General features: G+C 41.1%; 1 protein-coding gene across 3 annotated transcripts; it reads right to left on the reverse strand.

Moving 5' to 3' along the window:
• Nucleotides 1–5378: 5378 nt before the first annotated feature.
• Nucleotides 5379–27614, reverse strand: GDE1 (glycerophosphodiester phosphodiesterase 1). 3 transcript variants are annotated; one of them, XM_021698034.2, is made up of 6 exons: nt 27199–27614; nt 16647–16822; nt 13298–13403; nt 10511–10603; nt 7795–8006; nt 5379–6108 (listed from the first exon to the last, which is right to left on the reverse strand). In XM_021698034.2, the coding sequence occupies exons 1-6, from the start codon at nt 27457–27459 to the stop codon at nt 5961–5963; spliced, it is 996 nt and encodes a 331-aa protein (XP_021553709.1). In that variant the 5' UTR covers nt 27460–27614; the 3' UTR covers nt 5379–5960. The 3 variants fall into 3 exon arrangements, with proteins under 3 accessions (XP_021553709.1, XP_021553710.1, XP_044771013.1); XM_021698035.2 differs by having other exon boundaries at nt 5472–6108; nt 16647–16818; nt 27199–27264; XM_044915078.1 differs by lacking the exon at nt 10511–10603 and having other exon boundaries at nt 5472–6108.
• Nucleotides 27615–27621: the final 7 nt, after the last annotated feature.

A 27621-nucleotide genomic window follows, 5' to 3' on the forward strand; every position in this document is an offset into this window, starting at 1 on the left:
TACTTCTTCCCAAACTTGCCTGACCGTAAAAGCCACCTGAACATGCAAATAGGGAGCTCAGAATATTGCATTAGGGGGGGCACCTGGGTGGAGCAGTTGGTTGGGTGTCCAACTCTTGGTTTCGGCTCGGGCCGTGATCTCGGGGTCATGAGATTGAGCCCTGTGTTGGGCTCTGCGCTCAGCACGGAGTCTGCTTAAGACTCTCTCTGCGCCCCCCCACCTCCACTCCCCGTGCTCGCGTGCTCGGGCTCTCTCTCTCAAATAAATAAATCTTAAAAAAAAAAAACCAACCCAATATTGCATTAGGGAACAGTCCCCATCCTCCTCTTCCAACCCTTATTTCATTAGTACAAAATGATAAAAGGAACCTATGCTTTCCAACATAACCCCTATAATTTTAAGTATAAAAAAAGGTAACCTCTTAAATTTCTGCAGGATCTGATCCTTTACGTGGCTGCCGTGAATGGCCCAGTTCGTTTCTGAGGCAATGAGATGATTTTGTTCGAAGTTCAATTACAAAAGGAGTGACTAAAATAGTATATGATTGACATGTTTTTATAATCTTTGAATTGAGGGCAGGTGGTAAGAAGTCAGCTCATTAATAGCAATTGTCTCCCTATTGTAGCACTTCACAGACATCTCCCTAAATTCTCAAAAGTTGGAACTCTTTTTTTTTTTAAAGATTTTATTTATTTATTTGAGACAGAATGAGAGAGAGCACATGAGAGGGGGGAGGGCCAGAGGGAGAAGCAGACCCCTGCCGAGCAGGGAGCCCGATGCAGGACTCGATCCCGGGACTCCAGGATCGTGACCTGAGCCGAAGGCAGTCGCTTAACCGACTGAGCCACCCAGGCGCCCCAAAAGTTGGAACTCTTCCAGGACGTTTACATATCTGATCAACCGTGAGATGGCCCCTGAGAGAAGCTCAGGTGTGGAGCAGGGGGCCCCCTCTGGCTTGGCTCATGACTGCACACCTGCCTGGTACAAGTAATGGCTTCCACCTGTGCAGTCCTTCGCCCACCTCCATCATCTGGGCTCTTGTTAAAAATCAGATTCTAATTTGTGAGGTCAGGGATGGGGCCCGAGAGTCTGTATTTCTATCTAGTGCTGTGGGTCTGAGCACCACGCCCTGAGTAGTTTGGTATTAGAGCACCTCCACATTTTTAATTTTTATCTTCATTACAATATTACACTGTTAACACATTTTTTTCAAATCACTTCCATTCCCCCCCCCTCATTTGAACATCATTGCTCTAAGACAATTAGTGCAAATATGATCCCCACTTGACAGATCAAAAGTTAGGCACACACAGGTTAAGTGATTTGTCTAAGGTCTCATAGCTAGTGGTAGAATTGAGGACTTTGGATTTTTCTCTGGCTTCGTGGTTCTCAGACTGGAGCAAGTATCAGAACTACCTGGAAGCCTTGTTGAAACAGATCCTGAGGGGCGCCTGGGTGGCTCAGTCGTTGGGCATCTGCCTTCGGCTCAGGTCATGATCCCAGGGTTCTGGGATCAAGCCCCGTATCGGGCTCCCTGCTCGGCAGGGAGCCTATTTCTCCCTCTCCCACTCCCCCTGCTTGTGTTCCCTCTCTCGCTGTGTCTCTGTCAAATAAATAAAATCTTAAAAAAAAAAAAAAAAGAAAAACAGATCCTGAGCGATGTGCGGAGTTTGAGGTTCAGTAGTTGTGGGATGGGCTCTGAGAATCTGCATTTCTAACAAGTTACCCCTTAAGCAGATATTGAATAAATGTCTCAAAGGACAGTGTCTTTTGAGAACCATTGTGCCTAGCTGATCTCCAACATGTTTGTAATACTTGGTAATACAGGTAAAACTCTGCTAATCAGATAGTTAGATTCTGAGCATAATTTAGCTTGATATTAGAACATACAAGGTCATCGATTCTCAGTAGTTGAGATCAAAGAAACCAAACAACCTTGCACTATAGTAACCATCACTCCGAGCTAAAGGTTTGCATGGATGTTTGGAAAACTTCATTAATTCTCACCCTTATTTGTCCTCAAAGCTGTGGTTTATTGTCCCGTTGAAACACTATTCCCACTTTAGGAAATGGTAGGTATAATTTTATTTAGAAGTTTGCATCTAACAAAAATGGAGTATTTATGTCTTGGTGAAATTCTTGTCAAAACAGGATTGCAGACACTGATCTCCAAATGAGAAAATGAGTATTGTTAACTCAGTAGTGGATTTCTTAAGCCTTTTGAGATAGTCTTTTCCCAGTCCCTGTCTGTGGCATCCTGAGGGCCGAGGAACAGTTGAATGAACAGCAGAGGGTGCAATTTTTATCTGTATTGACTTTCTTGGAAAGAATGCTATCTATCGGTGGCACCTGGGTGGCTCAGTCGTTAAGCGTCTGCCTTCGGCTCAGGTCATGATCCCTGGGTCCTGGGATCGAGCCCCGCATCAGGCTTCCTGATCAGCGGGAAGCCTGCCTCTCCCTCTCCCACTCCCCCTGCTTGTGTTCTCTCTCTCGCTGTGTATCTCACTCTGTCAAATAAATAAGATCTTTAAAAAAAAAAAAAAAGAATGCTATCTATCATGACTTTGGATGACCCCTTGATGCTGCTGAATCCTGAATCATTTGTCTACAACTCCCACTTCACACTAGGTCTGTACCTCTAGTTTCCTTGAGAAGTTTCCACTTGGCTATCCCATAATTCATTCCTTCAACAAACATTTATTGAACATCTACTATGTGACAGGCACCATAATAGGTGTTGGGAATGATTGTTTCTGATTAGTGAGTCCTTGCTATGGGCTGGACACAAGGATAGGAAGGGGTTTAGAGTGTGAGCTCTGGAATTGTATCACCTGGACCAAATCCTTTCGCTACTACTGGTGTGTGACTTTGGGCAAGTCACTTAACTTCCCTGTGCTTTGGTCTCCTTCACTATGAAGTGGGATTGTGGGGCACCTGGGTGGCGCAGTCTGTTAAGCATCTGACTCTTGGTTTCGGCTCTGGTCACGATCCTAGGATGGTGAGATTGAGTGCCGTGTCGGGCTCTGTGCTCAGCGCAGAGAGGGCTGGAGATTCTCTCTCTCCCTCTGTGCAACCCCCTCCCGCCGGGCACTCTCTCTCAAATAAATCTTTTTAAAAAATACAGTGGGGGGCGCCTGGGTGGCTCAGTTGGTTAAGCGACTGCCTTCGGCTCAGGTCATGATCCTGGAGTCCCTGGATCGAGTCCCGCATCGGGCTCCCTGCTCGGCAGGGAGTCTGCTTCTCCCTCTGACCCTCCTCCCTCTCATGCTCTCTGTATCTCATTCTCTCTGTCTCAAATAAATAAATAAAATCTTTAAAAAAAAAAATACAGTGGGATTGTGATGGCGGCAACCTCACAGTGTTGTTGCAAACACATGGAAAGTATTTGAAAGTGTCTAGTACATGTTAGGGAGTCCGTAAATGTTATTAATAACATTTTACATGCCTTTTACATGCACTCGGTCATTTAATCAGCCACCCCCCTAGGGTGGTACCAATACTGCCCCTATTTTGGGCACCTGGGTGTCTCTTAAGTGTCTGCCTTGGGCTCTGGTCATGATCCCAGGGTACTGGGATGAGTCCTGCATCTGGTTTGCTCTCAGCAGGGATTCTGCTTCTCCCTCTGCCCCTCCCCCCACTCGTGCTCTCTCTCTCTCTCTCTCTCTCTCAAAAGTAAGTAAATAAAATCTTGTCCCTATTTTACAGATAATAAGGAACTTGCCCAAGGTCATAGAGCTATTAAATTGCTAAACATATAAAATCGGATTTAGTTTTCCCTGATCCCAAGTCCTGTTTTTAATCCCTATATTAAGCCTTCCAATGCTCAATGGTAGTATTAACACCTTCTTTCTTCACCCAAATTCTCCACTCTTCAGGGACCCAACATCTTAGCACTGGATCTAAATCCTTCACTGGGCCTGAGTCAAGGGCAAAATGGATTTGGGACAAAGGTCAAGAAACAACTGGCTCTCAAGAGGTATTCCCACAACAGAAGGGATCTCTCCACTGCCCCCGAGAATCCCTTGTTGCTTGCTGTGTAGTCTGCTTGCCAAAGTGGGGATTCAGTCTGCAGAAGTGTTTTGTCTTTGTGCTCCCGTCCTCCTCTTGCCGTTCTAGTCGTGGCGTGATATGGAAGTACAGACAGTTTAGATATTTGTTCCATTCATTGAATAAATCTTTGTCCTATTGTTTTTGGATTCAAGAAAACTTCTTTGTAAATGTTGATGGAAAACGTCCCAAGCCCCATCCATCGTGCCCTTGCCAACACCGACTGTAGCACAACAGCCTGTGCGTCTGCCATCTAGCTGTGTGGACTGGTGGTCTGGCAGCTGCGAGTGTGAGACTGGTGACCCAATGGGGCTCAGGAGGGAAGTCATGACTCAGCTGAAGGCCTGTGGTCCAGCCTACAGATGGGGCTGAAAGGTGGGAGCAGGGACAGCTACAGGAGACACACGGCTTTGCAATTTTTTGAAGTTTTTTTTGAGAGAGAGAGAGAGAGAGAGAACGCACGTGCGAGCAGGGAGGCGCAGAGGGAGAGAGAATCTGAAGCGGGCTACACGACCAGCGAGGAGTGCAATGTGGGGCTCCATCTCACCACTCCGAGATCATGACCTGAACTGAAATCAAGAGTCAGATGCTTAACTGACTGAGCCACCCAGGCGCCCCGACTCAATTTCATTTTAGATGTTGCTACTTAAGTACACAGGAAGACCCCTGGAAGCTTAAGTGGAAAAGAGCACAGAGCTGGGAATTAAGGGCTCTGCATTATACAGGCAGACAGGGCAAGTAAGGTTAAGAGCAAGGGCTCTGGAATTAGACTGGCTTGGATTTGAATCTCAGTGGCACCAAGGACTCTGAGACCTTCGGTAAGTGACTTTAAGTTTGCAGTGCCCTTGGAGCACTGGGTGTTATGCACAAACAGTGAATCATGGAACACTTCATCTAAAACTAATGATGTAATGTATGGGGATTAACATAAGAATAAAAAAAAAAAGTTTGCAGTGCCTTGGTCTCCTCATTCATAAAAGGAGAGTAATATCTCTGTAAGATTTTCTGGGGTTTGGGATGATACATGTTAAACCACTGAAGTTCCTGGCAAACAGTAGGAAATTTTAGTTTTATGAGATCAGGCTCTGCTATGTTACCAGCTGTGTCATATCTGAGAAAGACCTTTTCCTTCCACAGGTTTCGGTGTTCTCATTTGTAAAAGGAGGATAAGCCTAGATGTTCTTGGATGTTTCTTGCAGTTCCACTGTCATCCGTCCTAGAGTTGCCCCAATGAGCCATAACCCTGCCCTCTAGTGGTCCGTAGTTATTTCAAGATACCGTAACAATCCCTTGCACTGGCATCAACACTTACCTACCATTTTCTTTGCCTCAGCAGGGGCTGTTGCCTCTGGTCCCTGGATTGCAGAGAGCAGCTTCCCTAAATTCCTTATGTCTCAGGGCATGATGCTTGGTACAGCTTTCCCGTAGTGCTCCTTTTAATGATTTTATTAGTATGGTCACAAGTTTGATGTCTATAGTACATTGATAATGTAGCTGAATACAAATATTTTAAATAAGTAAATTACATAAGTGTGTCAAGTTTTAAAATGTCAACTTTGAGTGATCATGCATTTCCCATGCATTTGCATCTGCATCCCCAAACTGCGCAACTCGATCTGTGCTTATCCTCACTGGGTCTCGGTGTATGCCTCAGCTAGGTTGGGGCAGGAGCTGTTGTGCCTTTTTGCAGACCCAGATTTTCAAGAGCAACACTGTTGAACTCAGGCATTCCATGGAGCAAGCAAAGCAAAATCAGGTTTTGCTCTGGTTCAGGTAAAAATGCAAATACCGACTATCGCTTGTGTGAGCCACCTGATTCCCCAGGGCTTGGGCTAGCACAAAGGTATTTTGATATCCCTGCATGAGGCCAGCAGGCAGCTTCTGTACCCACGTTTCCTCCCTGGGGGAAAATTCTAGAACTGAGATGCACAGTCTTCCAACATGCTGTCAGTGATATAGCTGGAACCAAGATGGGATTCGTAGTAACTTTTTTCATCAAAGGTATTAACAGTCCAAGCAACAACCTGAATGCCTTTGGCTGACCACTTCTTCAAGTAGTCCCTGGAGGAAGAGGAAAAACCCATCCTGTTAGAATAAGGACCAGTTATTCCAGGAATCTATAATGGTCACTAAGTATGGTATTCACTGAGTAATAATAGTGCCCCAAAAGAGCCTCTTAACTGGGCCTCTGTGTGCAATCAGAGGGAGTGTTCCAAAACCCAGCACCAGAACCTCTTCCACATTGCTCCAGCTTACAACATTTCAGTGACTTGCTAAAGACACCCTCCCCCAAAAAAAAAAAAGGTTTTATTGGAGGCTGTACCTGGCTTATCCCACCCTCTCTTTGGCCTCGTCTTATACTGTACTTCCCCTTTCCTTTCTGTGTGACAGAATATGGATTTTCTTTCAATTCTTGAAAGAACTAGGCTCTTTCCTGCTGTAACACTTTCGCATATGTTTCCCCTCTGACTTGGATCTCCACCCTCCCACCCCATTCCTACTCACCCTCCTAACCTTAGCTTAGTTGTCATCTCCTTGGGGATGTTTTCCCTAACTCCCCTGATTAGGTCAAATTACACAGTATATATGTACACTGTTTTCTCTACATAGCATTTATCTTAGTTGTACTTTTATATTTATTGGATTTTTAATTTGATGAGCAACTATCTCTTCTACTTGACTATAAATTCCATGAGGGCGGACCATGGTTTTCTTTACCATAGCATCTTCAGCTTCTTAATATAATACTTTGCAATACTGTGGGCAGACACCAAATACTGACTGACTTGAACACACGCATGCCTGAAATCATATGAAACTAACAACTCTAATCAGCTAAAATACACAGCTATAAAACTGCCATAGTAAAGGTCAGAGATTGCTAGCAGGTAGGGAATGGAAAGTTTTCTTGGAAGCAATGGTGCGAAGTCTCTGTACTGTGGAGCAGAGCAGGAAGAAAGGTGGGAGGGGTAAGGCAGGCAGGCACTCACAGGGTGTCTCTGCTGTGGCTCTGCCCTGGACTCTATGTTGGTTTTCAAAGGGAGTCAGTCACAAGGACATGTAATCTCTCTTTCGTCAGATTTTGGAAGGTTTCTTTTTCTTTTTTTTTTAAAGACTTCATTTATTTATTTGACAGAGAGAGTGAGAGAGCACAAGCGTGGGGAACAGTAGAGGGAGAAGCAGGCTACCCGCTGAGCAGGAAGCCCGATGAGGAGCTCGATCCCAGGACCCGGAGATCATGACCTGAGCTGAAGGCAGACGCCCAATGGCTGAGCCACACAGGCACCTCTATTTTTTCTTTTTCTTTTTTTAGGTATATATATATTTTAAGATTTTATTTATTTACTTGAGAGAGAGAGAGAGAGCACATGAGATGGGGGGAGGGTCAGAGGGAGAAGCAGACTCCCTGCTGAGCAGGGAGCCTGATGTGGGACTCGATCCCGGGACTCCAGGATCATGACCTGAGCCGAAGGCAGTCGCTTAACCAACTGAGCCACCCAGGCGCCCAGGTATATATATATTTTAAAGTGCACTAAAAACTAAGAATATTTGACCAACTTATTTTGGAAACAGGGCAATATGCCCGAACTCTTCCCACCTAAGAAGCTAGTGGCATTCCACCTTAATAAAGGTATGGTGGGCTTTGTGCGTGAAATCCAATCCAGGATGCCCCCTGTTAATCCTTCCTTTCCAAGAAGAGCATTTCAGGAAATGTGTCAGGAGAAGATAAAAAACCTTCCAACTTACGGGGATACAAAATCCTTTTGTATGAGGAAAGCTGAAATTCCACACAAGTACCACAGGATATTATGCATACTCCAATCGAGCAAAATGTCCATTACCGCAAACATGGACTGTTTCCAGAAAACATCATAGCGTGGTTTCCCATCTCCTGTATGGCTAAGGCTCCAAGGTCTATGAGTTAATGCCGTTACTACATTCTGATCTGTTTGTCTCATCTGAAAAGCAATTTTGGAAATTAAAATAAGTATCATATCTTAAGTCCAATACCTCTCATTTTTCTCATTCTGATGAAGTGGCCATAATGGTACCCTGGCCCCCATGTCTACTAAATAGACATAAATCCTTTCAGTAAATAATGTAATGGATGTAAAGCATTTAATATACAGTATAAATAAGAACACTTCCTTCACGAAGTCCTTACCTTTAAAAGGAGTAAACTACAATCTCAGGGTCAAATTTTCATAATGTCACAAGAACAAACTTTCATTTGGTTATCAATTTAAACTTTGGCCAGAGATAAGTAATTAGAACTCAGTGAGGATGGAACCATGATCATTTCCAGATGGGCTGGTTAGCTTTTGATCCTTTCCAGAGAAAAATGACTGAGACAGGCTTGTTGGGGTGGGGGTGGGGGGGGAGAAGGAAGTGGAGTGAGAAGGAAGTGAGAAGAAGAGAGCAGAGAGAGAAGTAGGGGCAGTGATTGGGAAGGACAAGGAGAAATAGGAAGATGTGGATGTTTCACTCTATGCTCTGTGCTCCTCTGGACAATGTAGCAAACATTTTGAAGGCCTCTGTGGTCAAGTAAGATTGGGAAACACTGATCCAAATGTCTGAAAGCCCCATGACCCTATTCATCTCAATGACAGTTTATATGTGGATAGGTTCCACCCTCACTGTAAAATTTTAAATGCACACTCTGTTGGTCACTGTTGAAGAATGCTACAGAACCAACACATTATCTTGGAAACTGGTAAGTAAAGGACAAGATTAGCATTTATTTGCTAAATGCATAACTAAATAATAAATGACAGTTTCTTTCTTTATTTTTAAGTAGGCTCCACGCCCAATGTGGGGTTTGAACTCACAACCAGCCAGGCACCCCTAAATAATACATGAAGAAATGATAGAATTAAAATATTAAAGATTTTGCAACCCCTAGTAAATTGAGAGCTGGCCACTGACGTTGCAAACGACAACACAACAACAAAAGAGTTAATCAGATGTTATGTGTCTCCTGATGAAAAAATACCCTTACCTATGAGATTATCTTGCCAAGAATAAATGAACCTCCATTAATCAAGCCTTTTGCTCTCACTACCGATTTACAGGAAATACATACAGAAAAAGAATGTGTTAAACTGTATCATGACATAGGAAGCAAAATCTGGACTTGGGTAAACTCTACAAAACAACCTGGTTTCTTCAATAAATACATCACAAGGCGGGGGGGGGAAAGGAGAACTTACAGGTTCTAAGATTTAAATTATAGTATGTAGTCTTTAGCTGGGTCCTGATTCAAATTAACAATTATGAAAAACAAAAACCCATTTATATTTCTGAGACAAATAAAAATTTATATATTGACTAGATATTTCATGATCTTAAGGACTTAGTAATAGTTTTAGATGGGGTAATGACTGTATTGTGGCTATAGTTTAAAAAAAAAGGGAATCACTTTTTAAAGATACTTAACAATTTTTATGGATGAAATGATCTCTGGAATTTACTTCAAAATAACACTGGGGTAGATGAATGGAGATATGGATGAAACAAGCTGGATCACAGTTAAACAGGGGCTCATTTTACTACCATCGACTTTTGTGCATATTTTAAATTCTCCATCATTAAGAGTTATTTTTTTGGGGGTGCCTGGTGGCTCAGTTGGTTAAGCGACTGCCTTCGGCTCAGGTCATGATCCTGGAGTCCCGGGATCGAGTCCCGCATCGGGCTCCCTGCTCGGCGGGGAGTCTGCTTCTCCCTCTGACCCTCCCCCCTCTCATGTGCTCTCTCTCTCTCTCTCATTCTGTCTCAAATAAATAAATAAAATCTTTAAAAAAAAAAAATTATTTTTTTTAAAAGGTATATTCTGTTAGATGAAGAGCTACATACTTCTTTGTTCTGAGAATGTTTACTAATCTGAATGAGCCTGTAAACAATATAAAAGGGGCTTAAGGGGAATCATGGTATTTTAAAATGGGGTATGAGTTCATTCTCATTTCTGAATTTCTCTTGTTAAAAGAGGAATTTTTTTTTATTATTATTATGTTCAGTTAGCCACTGTATAGTACATCATTAGTTTTTGATGTAGTGTTCAATGATTCATTAGTTATGTATAGTACCCAGTGCTCATCACAGCACGTGCCCTCCTTAATACCCATCACCCTGTTACCCCCTCCCCTCACATCCCTCCCCTCTGAAACCCTCAGTTTGTTTCCCAGGGTTCATAGTCTCTCATGGTTCGTCTTCCACTCTGATTTCTCCCCCTTCAGATTTCCCTCCCTTCCCCTATGGTCCTCCGTGCTATTGCTTATGTAAGTTCCACATATGAGTGAAACCATATGATAATTGTCTTTCTCTGCTTGACTTACTTCAAAAGAGGAATTTCTTAACTGAAATTCAGTTCCATTTAACAGGCATCTATCTTATGCTTACTTGGCCCATTTCTGTTATCACCATCAACTAAGACAGTATTATGTACAATACAAATCCTGAATTTTACCTTATAGATAACTTCTGGCAAGAAAGAGCAGACGATGCTATTATTGTATAGTTGAGGAAACTCCTTATATATTTTCTTTAGAGCATCAGTAGCCTGCAAAGCATAGAGATTCATGTATTTCAATGTAAGAGTCCCAGCCAATAACTATTACATACTAAGTACAACCCTATCGAATAAATCAGAACTTTACTAATATATGGGGATGCTGAAAGGAGTATTGGAAGATTCCATCATCCATTTGGATCCTTAAATTCACATCTACAGCAGATAGGGAGAAAGTGGGAGTACTGTTGCTTTACTATCTGTTGAGAGGCTCATCCCTTTTGTCAGACTTTGTGGAAAGCATGGCAGGCGGCAAGCCAGTTGAGGCTGGAAGCAAAATTTTAAACCTTTTCCTTATAACCCAGTTTAGCCACTGGGAAAAGTCTTTTTATGCCCACAACTCTATCATCCTCTGCCTTTCCTGGCAGAAGCATGAGCCAACCAGCCTGGGAACTACTAAGTGTAGATGTTCTCGGTCCAGGGGACTGAGAGGAAATGGCATTCATCACCAACATGGAGGCAGGAGTAACAGGATTAGGGAGGAACTGGGAAGAGCTTCCCCAGGTGAACAGATGTTTCTTTTTGTAGTAGTCCCCAGTTAAATGAATGAAGAGGAAACGGCTGAACTAAAATACTGACATTTTGTAACCTCTAGTGAATTAACAGATTTGGCCATTGAGCATCAATAGCAGCTAACAACAGAGGTGACTAGGCATTAGGTGGAATGTAATGTCACTATATTATAATTCTTGAAATATCACGAAATTTTGGAAAGTCACACATACCTATAACCAAATGTAAGCAACAAAATGCATTCCAAAAAAGAAAAAAGAACATAGAACTTACTCATGTCCTGTCCCCCCTTCACTAATGTGACAGAGTGTGAGCTACAGAGCCAAAGCTGTTGTCTTGCTGTCTGAACTAACATATGCCTTGTATCTGACTCTTCACCTACATTATTTATTTAATTCTTATGACAACACTTGTGGACATTTGTGTTATTATTCCCACTCCGCCCCCTCCCCCATGAGGAAACTGAAGCATATCAAGGTTAAGGTTCACTGTAGTAAGTGACAGAGTTTAATCACAGTCTGTTGGACTCCAAAGCCCATGATCTTGGCTCCTGTGTTCTACTTGCTCCAATTTGCTACACTTGGTCCTTTACACTACCATTCTGGTGAATTAGATCACTATGTTTTAATTTGCCCAAACCACCTGTGAGCACCCAACCAGAAAGCTCAAATAGCTGGATTAAAAAAAAATTTTTTTTTCTTCTTTTTTCCCTTTATTCTAAGAGGATAAGCATGAAGGTCAGTACACCATGGGTGAGATGTAGGACCTATCAGGGATCCCAACGTGGGCAGTATCATCAACAAAACCTGAGATGCTCATTAAAAATACAAGTTCCTTAATCATGAATCCTAGACATTTTCAGAATTTCTTCTCTATGTGATATGGCCCAGGAATTCGTACTTTTAATAGGTATTCCTAGTGATTCTGATGCAGACTGACGGGAAAACCTAGATGTATACAACTATACATCAGAATACCAGAATGTACCAGAATAATAAATGAGTTAGAGCATCATTCTCCTTTCTTCAAAAATGAGAGTTTCCTGTGCTAAAGTTAGAATATATACTTAGGCTCTTATTTCAGGTTTTAACAACTAGTTTCAACAACATCCCATGAATAAAAAAAATTGACATCAGAATTCCCCACCAGTAGATGGCCATTACTGATTATAACTTGCAAGGGAGAAAAATACCTATAAGTTGTCCAAATGCAGAAAAAAAGTATTTGTACTTGAAAAGCTGGTTATAAGTGAACAAATGTAATCTAAACCATATTTTCCCACTGATTTCCATTGCAATAATATATTTTTGTGAATAAAAGTGTACGTTCTAAAGTTTAAGCAGAATTTTATTTAGGAATGTCATACACATTTGAAAAAAATTATAGTAATTTTACCATAAAAGTATATCTACTCAATCATAGAATAACAAAACTACACATAAGGGATAGAAATCATACAGGAAGGATAACTCTAAGTAAAAGATAAATATCCTATTAGCTATCAGAAACTTTATGTATGGGAGTTCTCTTTAAATTCAGTCCACAGTTGTCCATCTAAAACCATTAACTTACAGCCAGATGCAACTGGTCTTGTGTCTAACTCCTGAATTCTTTCTTATAAGGTCAGTTGAAGTGCCTCTTTATGGTTTATTTAATATCTTCTGTAAATGCTATTTATGCAAATAAGAAAAACCCAACTCTATTTTGTATTAGTTGTAGAATATCAGGGGTTGTTCAAAGTTCCATCAAAGGTTAAGAGTTCCATAATTTACTATTTCCTTAAAGATGTGATTTTTGCATTGTAAACTTCTAATAAGCAAATATAATCTGTAAAAATAATTTAAGAAGGGGCGCCTGGGTGGCTCAGTTGGTTGAGCGACTGCCTTCGGCTCAGGTCATGATCCTGGAGTCCCGGGATCGAGTCCCACGTCGGGCTCCCTGCTCGGTGGGGAGTCTGCTTCTCCCTCTGACCCTCCCCCCTCTCGTGCTCTCTGTCTCTCATTCTCTCTCTCTCAAATAAATAAATAAAATCTTTAAAAAAAAAAAAAAAAAAAAAAAAAAAAAAATAATTTAAGAATGGTAAGTAGCAAAATCTATAGTTGATTTTGGAAATGACTAGCAATTAAATAAGAGGTCTTTTCAAAAAAGTGAAGTCTATGGTATAAACTGTACCATATTTGCATGGCCCTTGACATCAAAGAAGATTGTGAGGTTATAGTTTAGGCACTCTGCAACGGCTTCTCTCAGGGTAGGGATCTTTTCATCAGGGAAATCATTCCTATAAGAGAGGGAAAAGGAATAGTATATTGCAGGAAAGAAAAAAGATAAAAGTTTAGTGAACAGACGTTTGACAAATGTCTCCCAACCAACAGGAAAGAGTGATTTCCCTAACTTCCTTTCTTTAAGCATACTGAAGTCTAAGGATAATTTACTTAATGTCCTTGAACCAGATCAGATATCCTTGACCAAAGAACAGCAACAACAACAAAATCACTTAATTTTTAGGAAATCACTAGATTTATAATATAATTAGGAACTCTACTCACCAAAGGGCAGAGTACTTCTGGAGAACTTGAGACTTAAATTTAAGACTGTAATTGCCCTAATAGAACCTTATGCAGGAGAAATTCCTAGGAATACATAAATCTGTTCACTGTATTGTTGTGCACTTAAGTACAACTGTTCAAAATAAATGTTTATACATAATTCTCTGATAAAGAAAAGGAACGTTAAGTGCCCAATTTATAAGAAATCAGCTTTTCTCACATAATGAAATTTCATTCTATATGACTTAATTTATACTTACTCAACTATATAATTTCAAGTGTAATATCTTGGTATAAAAAAAGATAAAGATAATTTGAACAGTACAGGCAATTCTGCCAGCCATTCTATTCAGTGACTACTCCTTGGGAGTGAGAGGTGAGACACTGACTTTGCTATTCCCTTGGCCAGTCTTAGTTTCTATGGCCCCCACTCAGGATGAGCATCTAACCACATTGAGGATAATTCTAGAGAAAATACCTATTTTTCCTACAACATGGTCCATAAACACAAGCCAGTGACTTCACCTGGTGTTCAAACAAAGAAAATGCAATGAGTTCCAATTGGAGGACAAAGACTGGCTATGTTAAAGACATTAAGATGGCATACCGACACCCATATTGCACTTTTTTCTTTTGAAATGAGAGAGGTGTTTAATTAGTTCTTCATGTCTATTTTTCAATACAGATTAGAAGTAGTAAAAAAAAAACAAACAAAAAAACCTAGGTAGAATGATGCAGTGTAACACAGTAACGGGCAGCAGTTACCCAGAGGATGGTTCTCATTTGATTTTCCTTCTCTTTCTAGAGGTTTTTTATGTGTTTAAAATTTTTCACATACTCCTTTCTTTAAAACGCACTGGAGTATAAGGAAAAGTGAATGTTTATTTAGGTATATTAATGAGGGAATGAATAGTTTTTTATATATGCTCTGCTGTAGTTCCACTAAATGAAAGTACTAAAACAAATTAAGGTATTAAGGTATTACTTAATGTGTGTATTAATAGGTTCAAGCCTATTAACATACAAAAGTCAATTAGCAAATCAAGACTTATAGCAATGCCTCAAAGGTGATTGTAAAACTTCTGTAAAAGGTGCCCCCCCCCCGCCAAATCATTCAACTTATTTAACTTGGAAACTTTATAAAATTATGGAATATGATCATGAAGAATTTAGCAAAGCCAATGGTCTTTTTTACTAAAGTTAATGGCCCCTTGTAATTTTAGACATTGAACAGAATCCAGAGTTTGGATTTTATTTAAGGGTAGCAGCTTACATGATAGACTCCAACATTTTCATACGGTGGTTTCTCTCCTCCACAGATTTCCAGAATCATTACAGGTAATTTTTGATGAGTCTGGCTAAAAGTTTATCAGTTTTGTTTATCTTTTCAAAGAATCGGCTTTTGGTTTCATTGATCTTTTCTATTGTTTTTTTTAGTCTCTAGTTCATTTATTTCTGCACTGATCTTTATTATTTCCTTTTACTCACCTTGGGCTTTTTCTTTTCCTAGTTCTTTGGGTGTAAGGTTTGATTGTTTGAGATAGGCCTGTATTGCTATAAATTCCCTTTTAGAACTGCTTTTGTTGTATCCCAAAGATTTTGGACTATTGTATTCTCATCTGTCTCCATATATTTTTTTTAATTTCTTCTTTGATTTCTTTGTTGACTCATTGGTTGTTTAGTAGCATGTCATTTAGCCTCTGTGTGTTTGTGTTTTTTTTTTCCAGCTTTTTCTTGTGAGTGATTGCTAGTTTTATACCACTGTGGTCAGAAAAGATGCATGATATGATTTCAGTCTTTTTAAATTTATTGAGACTTGTTTTGTGGCCTAACATATGATCTATCCTGGAGAATGCTCCATGTGCACTTGAAAGAATATATACTCTCTTGTTTTTGGATGTTATGTTCTGTATATATCTGTCATGCCCATCTGATCTAATGTGTTGTTCAAAGACAATTTCATTACTGATTTTCTGCCTGGATGATCTATTCACAATATCATGCCTTCTTAAAGGATTTTATGGGTGACAATGACCCTGAGCATTTTTTGCTTTAATTGTTGACTTTGAAGCTGACCTCTTAGCTGCAATGTCACTGTAATATTAAAACTAGCCTTTCCCTCGCAGGTAACAGAACAATGAAATACCTGAATATTGCAAAGAGCAATTCCAGCAGCTTGCACTCAGAACTTTCAAGTGTTACCAATACTTTCTAGATTAAAGTATAATTTCCTTTGGTTGACTTTTCTTTTGGGATCCTAGGAAAATAAAGTCTGAATCATCTTTTAGGGAGGACTATAACATGACCACTAGGTCAAATACTTAATACTCAAAGAGTATTAATCATTGTTGAGAGAATGATACAACATGAGTAACAGTGAGCATACATTTTTCAGTATTACAAAGAAGAGAGGGATTTAGATAATCATATTCCAAAGTATATTACCCAGTATACTCATTCCAATGTGTTTATAGCTGTTTATGGTGGGAATGGTGTGGGTTCTGTAGTCATACATCTTTGAGAAACAATAAAGGTAATAACTGATTGATGTGGACTGTTTATCCCTAAAGGGAACATCTAGAGTATAGTGCTTGATCTTAGTTGATCATAAAACTCTTTTCTTGTGGAGTATCTTATAGGACTAATTCTGAGATATAGATATACCTATAAATCTCTTATATATAAAATTTATAGGATAGTACAAAGTAACTCTCTAATGTTACTAATGTTAGTGACTAGACAGTGTATTGTCTTGAGAATAATTCCCAGGCCAAATCTGGCCACAGTGGGAAAAGATGAAAAACATAGTTCAGTTGTTCCTGGCACCCTGCTCATTACTTGGGAAACCTGTATATAGTTCAAAACAATAATTCCCCTGGAGCAGAAGATGCCAGTGTCTTTAGAAGGTGCCAGTGTCTTTCTGTGATCCCCAACAGAAGATGAAAGGTACGTTTAAGTGACAATGAACCACTTACCTTAACCTGTGATTTGCTGCAGGATTAAGCTTCCTAATTTGTTCAAATGTCAAATCACACAATCGACCAGTGCCATCAGTTGTCCTATCGACTGTGTTATCGTGCATTAAGACAGGAATCCCGTCAGAAGTAAACTCAATGTCCAACTCCACACCTGTTGCTCCATTCTTAGCTGCCTTAACAAAAACATCAACAATATTAATGACAAGTGGCCACAGATGTCACTTTACAATCTACATGCTCAAGATGACCAACAGTGCTAGCTAAGTGGACGGTGTCTCTTACTGATTTCTTCTCCTTCTTATACCAAATAGCAACCCACCCAGTTTCTACTTTTCCTGATAACCTTACTTCAACTTGCACACTTAGGGATTCCTCAAACACTTTAAATTCCCCAGTCTTGGGCACCTGGGTGGCTCAGTCGGTTAAGCGTCTGCCTTCAGCTCAGGTCATGATCCCAGGGTCCTGGGATTGTGTCCTGCATCAGGTTCCCTGCTCAGTGGGGAGTCTGCTTCTCCCTCTACCCTTCCCCCCTGCTCATGATCGCTCTCTCATTCTCTCAAATAAATAAAAATCTTTTTTTTTTTTTTAAGATTTTTATTTATTTGACACAGAGAGAGAGACAGCGATAGAGGGAACACAAGTGGGGGGGGGGGGGGGGGGGGGGGGAGAAGCAGGCTCCCTGCTGAGCAGGGAGCCTGGTGCGGGGCTCGATCTCAGGGCCCTGGGATCATGACCTGAGCCGAAGGCAGATGCTTAACGACTGAGCCACCCAGGTGCCCCATAAATAAATAAAATCTTAAAAAAAAAATAAATTTCCCATTCTTCCCATTCTCACAGTAGTATATGGGGAAATTTCTGGAACTTAAGTTTTCTCTGGTTGCTTTAACTCTATGGGCCATTAGTGGCTTACAATTACAAATATTTAGACAAATTCCACTGATTACTACACTCCGTTTGGTACAGCATCTCCGATGATTCCCCAGTGTTTGTTGATTAGCTGTATATGCACCACTTTGGCATAAACAAGAAGAGTCAGGTTTTTGTTGGTTTAACTCCACCCTCTGTAACAGGAACACCAAGCCTGCTTCTAGGGGACACTACGTTTTGTTTATATAAGCAGCACTGGCTGTTGGCCAACAAGCTGGTAAACACGGTAAGGTATACTGGAATTTACCTAAAAAGAGAACTTGAGCATGTTCCTCTGAGACACACGACCCAACGTTTGCTTCCTTGGCTTCTTTGTCACAATGAAGACATAAAATGCTCATTATGATCAAGATTTTAAATTTAAAAAAATTTTAATTAGGCAAACACACACAGCAGTGTATAGCAAAAAAGACTTAACAGATGTTAACATTTTGCCACATTTGCTTCAATCTCTTGCTGCCCTAAAACACATAATAGTTACTATTTACTGAGCCTTTTCTATATAGTCAGGCGCTATTCTAAATGCTTTAAATATATTAACTCATTTGATTCCCACCACCCTTAGGTAGTATTAAGATTCTCATTTTCAGATGAGGAAACAGAAATTAAGAAACTGGCTCTGGGTTGTACAAACTACGACGTGGTAGAGACTGTACTCTTAAGCACTGTATGTTTACTACTGACACTACAGACACAGGGAGATTTCTCCCCCTTCCTCTCCATCTTAAAGTTGATGAGCATCATTCCTGTGTCATTCCCTTATAAGGTCTTCATATATTTGCTACACACTTAAGTACCCAAGTACCTGGGAACAGCATACAGCTCTGTACTAATGCACAGCAGGCATTCAATAATTGTTAGCCATTGTTATTTATCGTGTTCTTTTTAACACATTTTTAATTTTAATACAGTCGAATTTATCAATCATGTCCTTTATGGGCATAGATTATTCTCTTTTATTTAAATCCTTCCCTATCCCCATTTATAAAGATACAATACAAATCTATTTTCTTCTAAGCTTCGAAGTTTGATTTTCATATTATGACCAAGATTTCCTCCTCTAAGAACCCCAAATCCATCACTCACTGGCTGTATCATCTAGTTACTTATCATACTCTAGGTTCAGTTTCATCATTTTTAATTTATATATTTTTTAAATTTATTTATTTGACAGAGAGATAGCACAAGTAGGCAGAGCGGCAGACAGAGGGAAAGGGAGAAGCAGGCTCTCTGCTGAGCAGGGAGCCCGATGCGGGGCTCGATCCCAGGACCCTGGGATCATGACCTGAGCTGAAGGCAGCCGCCCAACCGACTGAGCCACACAGGCGCCCCAGTTTCATCATTTTTAACATGATACTTTTCAGGGCGTCTGGGTGGCTCAGTTGGTTAAGCGACCGACTCTGACCAACTCCTGATTTCAGCTCAGGTCATGACCTCAGGGTTGTTGATCAAGCTCTGTGTCAGGTTCTGCCCTCAGAGCAGAGTCTGCTTGAGATTCTCTCTCTCCCTCTGCTCTTCTCCCTTTCTTAATGTGTGGACACACACATGCTCTCTCTAAATAAAATCTTTAAAAAAAAAGATGATACTTCTCTAATGATCTTAAGAGACGTAAGGACTTAGAAATAATGCATTTAAATTACCAAGCTTGGGGCGCCTGGGTGGCTCAGTCGGTTGGGCGACTGCCTTCGGCTCAGGTCATGATCCCAGGGTCCTGGGATTGAGTCCCACATCGGGCTCCCTGCTCCGTGGGGAGCCTGCTTCTCTCTCTCCCTGCCACTCCCCCTGCTTGTGCTCTCTATCTCTCTGACAGATAAATAAATAAAATCTTTAAAAAAAAAAAAAAAAGTAAATTACCAAGCTTGGTGCCTGGCTCAAAGTTGGCACTCAGCATAAGCTATTATGATTCAAAAAAAACCATCTCAGTGAAAAAGTCATTACAATAGTGCTCACATCTCACACTGGTTAAGTTATATTAATCTTTTTATAAGATTAAAAGGTATCTTTTTTAAGTTAAGGACAGAAGGACGCACTGGTAAATTAACATGGGTTGTATCATTTAAGACATAAAACAAGATCACATTTTCAGTATTCACAGTGCATCTCTCTCACTGTAACAGAAATGTTATCCTTATTCCCTGAGGCCAGCACTATAATTGGTTCAATTATATTTGTATCCAGTAGGGCCGTCTCTATTTGGTTACAACACAAAAAATAACAGTGGTAAGACATTAAATTTTAGCAAGATTACTAGAACTAATGAGTTCATTTATTTGTCTTTTCTGAGTAGTTTATTAAGGCCCCAAGCAAAAGCTTTATAAAAGAACCACCATATTAGTTTCTCAGACCATATCTTCTAATGACTGCACTCAACTTTCTTTACCGATACTTTTGTTATTCCAGTTATAGAGACAAAAAGATAAACTCCTGTATTAAATTCACATATTAGTATACAATTCACATTCATCTTTTAATTTCGAGAAATTTCTTATAATAGTATTTTTTCTTCTAAACATACAAATCTCACATAAACTGGTTTACAAAAATATTGTAATTTTATTAAAATTTTATTAAAAATGAAAAAATTTATTTAAAAACTATACTAATAGTGTATTTTATTTAAAGATTTTATTTATTTATTTGACAAAGAGAGAGATAGGGAGAGCACAAGTAGGCAGAGAGGCAAGCAGAGGGAGAGGGAGAAGCAGGCTCCCAGCAGAGCAGGGAGCCCGATGCGGGGCTCGATCCCAGGACCCCGGGATCATGACCTGAGCTGAAGGCAGATGCTTAACAACTGAGCCACCCAGGCGCCCTAAAAACTATACTAATAGTTTAGTAATAGAATAGCACAGTGTAGTATCAATGCTTGCCTTGGGGCAGAGGTGTGAGTGGGGGGTTAACTCCAAAGAGCACAAAGGAACTTTCTGGGGTGACAGAAATGGATTAAGGTGATGGTTACCGAGGTATATATATTTATCAAAACTCATCAAACTGTACACTGAAAATGTCTGCCTTTTATTGATGTAAATTATACTTTGATAAAATTGATTTAAAAAGTATTTGCTTTAACAAATTCGTTATATTTACATGGCTTTTTAAATGTTTCACTGAAAAGTATCTTTTATTTTATTTTATTTTTTTTTGTTTTTTAAGATTTTATTTATTTGCGAGAGAGACAATGAGAGACAGAGAGCATGAGAGGGAGGAGGGTCAGAGGGAGAAGCAGACTCCCCGCTGAGCAGGGAGCCCGATGTGGGACTCGATCCCGGGACTCCAGGATCATGACCTGAGCCGAAGGCAGTCGCTTAACCAACTGAGCCACCCAGGCGCCCCAAAAAGTATCTTTTAAATATCCAACCTTATACTATAACTTCATACACAGAAAGAACTTAACTTGTGTTTACTGACAATGAAGAAAACCATAGATTCCACTATTAGAACACAGAATGGCACAATGTTTTTTGGTAGAGATTTTTCAATCTGACGAAGTTCAGAATCACATCTTCTTTTTAGCTTTGAGACTATTCACATACCATGTAATTCACGTTTAAAGTGTACAATTCAATGGTTTTTGTTTTGTTTTTTTAAAGATTTATTTATTTGTTTGTTTGACAGAGAGAGAGAGAGATCACAAGTAAGCAGATAGGCAGGCAGGCAGGCAGAGGGAGAGGGAGAAGCAGGCTCCCTGCTGAGCATGGAGCCTGATGCGGGGACCAATCCCAGGACACTGGGATCATGACCTGAGCTGAAGGTAGATGCTTAACCAACTGGGCCACCCAGGCGCTCCTGGTTTTTTAAAAATTAAATTCACAGAGCTCAGCAACCACCAATACAATCAATTTTAGAATATTTTCATCACCTCAAAAAGAAATCTTGTGTCCATTAGCAGTCAGTCCCCATTCCTGGCAACTACTAATCTACTTCTATCTCTATGAATTTGCTCATTCTGGACATTTTATTTAATAGAATTATATAATATGCAGTCTTCTGTGACTGGCTTTTTTTCTTTCACTTAGCATGTTTCTAAGGTTCATTCATGTTGTAACATGTACCAGGACTTCATTCCTTTTTCTTGCTGAATACTATTCCATTGTATGGATATATCACATTTTACTTATCCATTCATCAGCTGATGGATATTTCTGTTGTTTCCACTTTTGGCTATTAATAATGCTATGAACATTTCTGTACAAGTTTTTGCATGATGTATGTTTTCAATTCTTTTAGATATATGTATATATCTAGGAGTGTTATTGCTGGATCGAATGTTAACTCTGTGTTTAACCTTTTAAGGAACTGCCAGACAGTTTTTCCCACCAGCAGTGTATGAAAGTTCCAATTTCTCCACATCCTCGTCAATACCTGTTATTGTCTTTCTGTTTATAGCTACCCTAAGGGGAATTCCATTGTGGGTTTGATTTCCATTTCCCTGATGACTGATAATGTTGAATATCTTTTCTTGTGCATTTATTGGCTATTAATACATCACAATCCTTCCAACAAATACTTATCGAGTGCCTACTAGATATCAGGCAATGTTCTAAGCAGTGAGGAGAGAGTGGTGAACAAGAAAGAAAAGGATCATGGATCTTATATTTCACTAGGGAGAAACAGATTACAAACATGTTACATGTAAATTATGATAGTGATAAATGTTTTGAAGAAGAAAATAAAGGGTAATGTGAAGGTTAAGGCCAGTGGGGGTCACTAGACAAGGCAGTCAAGGAAGGCCTCTCTAAGAATATGACATGTGAGTTGAGACCTTAATGATTAAGGGAGCTAACCATATGAAGATCCAGGGGAAGAGTTTCCCAAGCAGAAGAAAGAGCAAATATAATACAAAGACCACAATGTAGGATGGAGCCACAGAGTGTTGACTGTCTACCCAAATCTATTCCCCTTCTTCTTCCCCGCTGGTAGAGACCTGTTCTTGCCCCATTGTTCAGCTTTCTCTTATGTTCAGAGTAAGTGAACTATTTCCAATCCCTCTGTGTGTATGTGATGGAGACTTCTGGGAAAGGCATATGGAAGAGGGATTGAGACTGGATGGTGATGTTCAAGAATGTGATGCCCGGGGCTGCAATGGCCAAGGGGCAACTAGAACGAGGGCTAGTAAATATGCTGCAGGTGGCAGAGCAGGTAGCGCAACAGAACCCGAGTCCTCCATGATTATAAACTGAACAGCTAAATAAACCATCCTGGGGGCGCATTCGGTTAAGCGTCTGCCTTCAGCTCAGGTCATGATCCCGGGGTCCTGGGATCGAGTCCTGCATCAGGCTCCCTGCTCAGCGGGGAGTCTGCATCTCCCTCTGCCTGCCGCTCCCCCTGCTTGTGCTCTCTCTCTGTCAAATAAATAAATAAAATCTAAAAACAAACAAAACAAAAACCCAAAAACCAACCTGCAAGTCACCTCTCTCCCACATTCTTGTTATGTGAGATATTAAGTCTCCTTATTGTTTGAGATATTTGTGGTTTTTTTAAAAGATTTTTATTTAGGGCACCTGGGTGGCTCAGTTGGTTAAGCGACTGCCTTCGGCTCAGGTCATGATCCCAGGGTCCTGGGATCGAATCCCACATCGGGCTCCCGGCTCAGCGGGAGGCCTGCTTCTCCCTCTCCCACTCCCCCTGCTTGTGTTCCTGCTCTCACTGTCTCTGTCTCTGTCAAATAAATAAATAAAATCTTTAAAAAAAAAAAAGATTTTTATTTATTTATTAGAGAGAGAGAGGCACAAGCAGGGGGAGTGGCAGAGGGAGAGGGAGAAGCAGGCTTCCCGCAGAGCAGGGAGCCTGATGCGGGACTCAATCCTCCGACTCCGGGATCATGACCTGAGCCGAAGGCAGACACTTAACCAACCGAGCCACCCAGGCATCCCATATTGTTTGAGATATGTGAAGTCTGAGTCTCTATTACATGAAGCCAGAAGTGTCCTAACAAGCACCCAGGGTGGTTGGAACAGGAGCAGGGGTTTTGAGGAGGGTATAAGATAGAATGTGTTTGCATTTTATTTAATTCCAATAGAGAACCACTGGAGGATTTTATTTTATTATGTTATGTTAATCAGCATACATTACATCATTAGTTTTTGATGTAGTGTTCCATGATTCATTGTTTGCGTATAACACCCAATGCTCCATTCAATACTTGCCCTCTTTAATACCCATCACCAGGCTAACCCATCCCCCCACCTCCCCTCCCCTCTAGAACCCTCAGTTTGTTTCTCAGAGTCCATAGTCTCTCATGGGTTCGTCTCCCCCTCTGATATCCCCGCCTTCATTTTTCCCTTCCTATCTTCCTTTTTTTTTTTTTTTTTAACATATAATGTATTATTTGTTTCAGAGGTACAGGTCTGTGATTCAACAGTCTTACACAATTCACAGTGCTCACCATAGCACATACCCTCCCCAATGTCTATCACCCAGCCACCCCATCCCTCCCACCCCCCACCACTCCAGCAACCCTCAGTTTGTTTCCTGAGATTAAGAATTCCCACTGGAGGATTTTAAATAAGGGCAGTATATAATCTGATTTATACTTCTAAAGCTGCACTCTGGCTCCTAGGTGGAGAACGGACTGTAGGTATAATTTAATTCCTCTATCACTGTCATGTATCTGTTTTTTTGGAATCCATCCATTTCACCTCTCTCAAGTTTTTCCTTCTGTATCTACTTTATAATCTATCAGAAATTCTACCATTCTCAGAATGTCTTTCCTGATTGTTTACATAGTAAAATGTTTAAGAATATGAATTATGAGCTGCAAACACACAAAGGGAGCAAGAACAGGACAAAAAACATACTTTGATGGAAATAAGCTACATATTCCTTTTGAAGTCAAGAGGGAGGATGCGACCTTGTATTCTGCAGTTTGTATTCAGCAGCTAAATTCTGTTATAGCTAAAAAGTTCATCCATAATAACCTTATATTGGAATGAGCGGAATTATCATATCATTTCCTCTTAAGACCAGGAACTTGGCACAATGTTTATCTTATTACATATATTAAAGACATGAACAACCTAAACATACAAGACATGAACGGAAATTAACTTTAATTCCCTTGCAACACAACAGGATATGAAACACTGTATGTGTATGTGTATTTCAAATACATATTTCCTCATTTAATCTGATTCATATTCAGTCAATCATGTTCCTGGCCAAACCACATCATTGATAAACACTTAGGAATGCCTTCTGTGTTCAATTAACACTGAGTAATGCTTTAAGGCAACTTACATAAACGTAAGGTGAAATGGAAGTCAATGACAACTATGTACTTTTTTCCCTATAAGTATCTTTCTTTTCATGACCATTCTCCTGTGTAGCTACATTACTTCACCTGACCTATCTGAATTTAAGTTAGAATGTAAAATACATTCTTCACCATCTTTATATTTCTATTTATTTATTTATTTATTTATTGAGATTTTACTTTCAGGTAATCTCTACACCCATCGTGGGGCTTGAACTCACAGCCCTGAGAACAAGAGCTGCATGCTCTTCCAACTGAGCCAGCCAGGCACCCCTCCCCTTGGTTTATTGGGATGGAAGGGAGACAGAGAAGCTTTTCTAGCTTTCTATTTAAAAATAAATATAAAGATATTGGGGCGCCTGGCTGGCTCAGTCAGTAGAGCATGCGACTTGATCTCAGGGTTGTGAGTTCAAGTCCCACGATGGGTGTAGAGATTACTAAAAAAAAAAAACTTAAAACAAAAACAAAAACACCACAAAGAACGAAGGAGGGGGCACCTCGGTGGCTCAGTCGTTGAGCATCTGCCTTCGGATCGGGTCATGATCCCAGGGTCCTGGGATCTGGCCCCGCATCGGGCTCCCTGCTGGGCGGGGAGCCTGCTTCTACCTCTCCCACTCCCCCTGCTTGTGTTCCCTCTCTCACTGTGTCTCTCTCTGTCAAAGAAATCAAATCTTAAAAAAAAAAAAAAAAGAACGAAGGGGAAAGAAGCATGCAAGAGAAGTCTAATTTGGGGTGCCTGGGTGGCTCAGTCAGTTAAGCATCTGACTTCAGCTCAGGTCACGATCTCGGGGTTCTGGGACAGGGCCCCACGTAGGGCTCCACACTTAGCGGGGAGTCTGCTTGTCTCTCTCCCTCTGCCCCTCTCCTGGGTCATGTGTGCTCACTCTCTCTCTCTCAAATAAATAAATAAAATCTTTAAAAAAAAGAAAAAAAAGAGAAGTCTAACTTGATTTACAAACACAGAGTCAGCTGTCCTCCACAAATTAACAGCTGCCTTCCTCACTCCCTTCCTTCTTCAGACTTAAATTTTTTACCTTTATCCTGAAATGATTTTTTAAAAATGAAGCCATCTTTAGATTATTGGTCCAAAGAGCTTCCATTTGTGGAGGTCTTATCATGGGCCAAGCACTTTCTGTGGACTACCTCATTGAATCACAACCTATTAGTTGGATACCAATATCATTCCCATTTTACAGATAGGGAAACTGAGGTCAGGGTGGGGCTAAAATGAAGAGAGGTGCCCTAGGGTGCCTTGCTTCCACACCCTACCTACTCAGGACTCTGACTGGGACAAAGACAGCTTAAGTAACTTGCTCATTATGTAATACTGTCTGTCTCTAGCTGGACAGTGAGTCCAAGTTTTTATATCCTGGAACACAGTCTAATCTCTGACAAAGAGCCCTAGGGCTTGGAACCCTGAATTCTAGGAGCTGCAAGTATTTGAGTCAGTTTTCCTACCCATTCAATGTTAAAATAATGTCTCAAAGAAATGTGAGGATCAGATGTATTTCCACAGATGCAAAAGTGCCTATATAACTGAAAATCTCTCATACTATGCAAACTATCATTATTATGAAGTCAGGAGACTGCCAGGAGCTTGGAGGGAGCAAGAGTCTTAGGACAGCCTTGTGAAAAAAAGAGGCAGAAATTTATCAGGAGTCCAGCTGCCAGGGTTGTCTGGCATGAACTGTGTGTTTGGAGAAAAAGATGATAAGAAGATGACTTGGATAATTTGGAGGACAAGTAAACACAGCTTCTGTGAATGTGATCCGTTTACAATAAACTCAACTACTAGTATCTATTCTGTTACCTGAACATTCCAACATCATTTCCACCTCCGGATTTTGCACTTGCTCTTCTCTTTTCCTGGAACACCTTTCTCCCAGATCCAAGGCTGGCTCCTTCTCATAATCCCAGTTTCAGTTCAAGTCATGTCTTGCGAGGGGATTTCTCTGACTACTCTATCTAAAAGAGCGTTAAGTCCTCCTCCCAGTCATTCCTTGTCCCGTTACCCTATTTCTTCATTACACTTTTCGCTCTCTTAAAGTATCTATCTATGTGTTTACTTGTTTAATAAGGCCGATTTCCCACATTCCAATGCACGCTCTGTGAAAGCAGGGACCCTTTTTGTCTTGTTTATGACTGTATCCTCAGTGCCTGGCATATAGCAAATATGTAGGTATTTCCTGTGCTCTATAAATAAGTTGGGAGATTTCTGACTTCAGAGGGATCGAAGGCCACTTGGATATATTCCTTCTGGACGAATGGGGAACTGGGAAGCCTATCATGAGAATACTGGAGAACCTTCGGAAGGTCAAGCAGAAGTCCAACCTCCCAGGGGGTGCGGAGGGGCGCGAGGCGTGGGGGACTCACCTGCCGAATGGCCGCCAGCGTGTTCTCGGGCGCGTCGTGGCTGCCGCCGCGGTGGGCGATAGCGGAAACGCGGTCCCGGGGCTTGAGCACCTGCAAGGCCCTGCGGGAGGGTACAGGCTCAAAGCTGAAGAGGCGCAGCAAGAGGTAGAGGCTGCCGGTGAAGAGGCAGGCATTGAACGGACTACGCGTTACCAGCAGCAGCAGCAGCAGCAGGAAGGAGAAGGGGCCCAGGAGGCCCCCCTGTTCCTCCCACAGCCACATGCCGGCGCCCGCACCGGCACGGACGGGAGTCCCGGACCCGCCGGGCTCCCCGGACAAGAGAGCGAGAAGCGAGGGCGAAAGCCCAAGACACTCGCCACAGAGAGAACCCTCTTGGGGTACCAGCGCCGCACAATGGCGGCAGTGGCCGCATCCGGAGAGGGA

This window comes from Neomonachus schauinslandi, chromosome 5 (assembly GCF_002201575.2).
Source record: "Neomonachus schauinslandi chromosome 5, ASM220157v2, whole genome shotgun sequence".
NCBI lineage: Eukaryota > Metazoa > Chordata > Mammalia > Carnivora > Phocidae > Neomonachus > Neomonachus schauinslandi.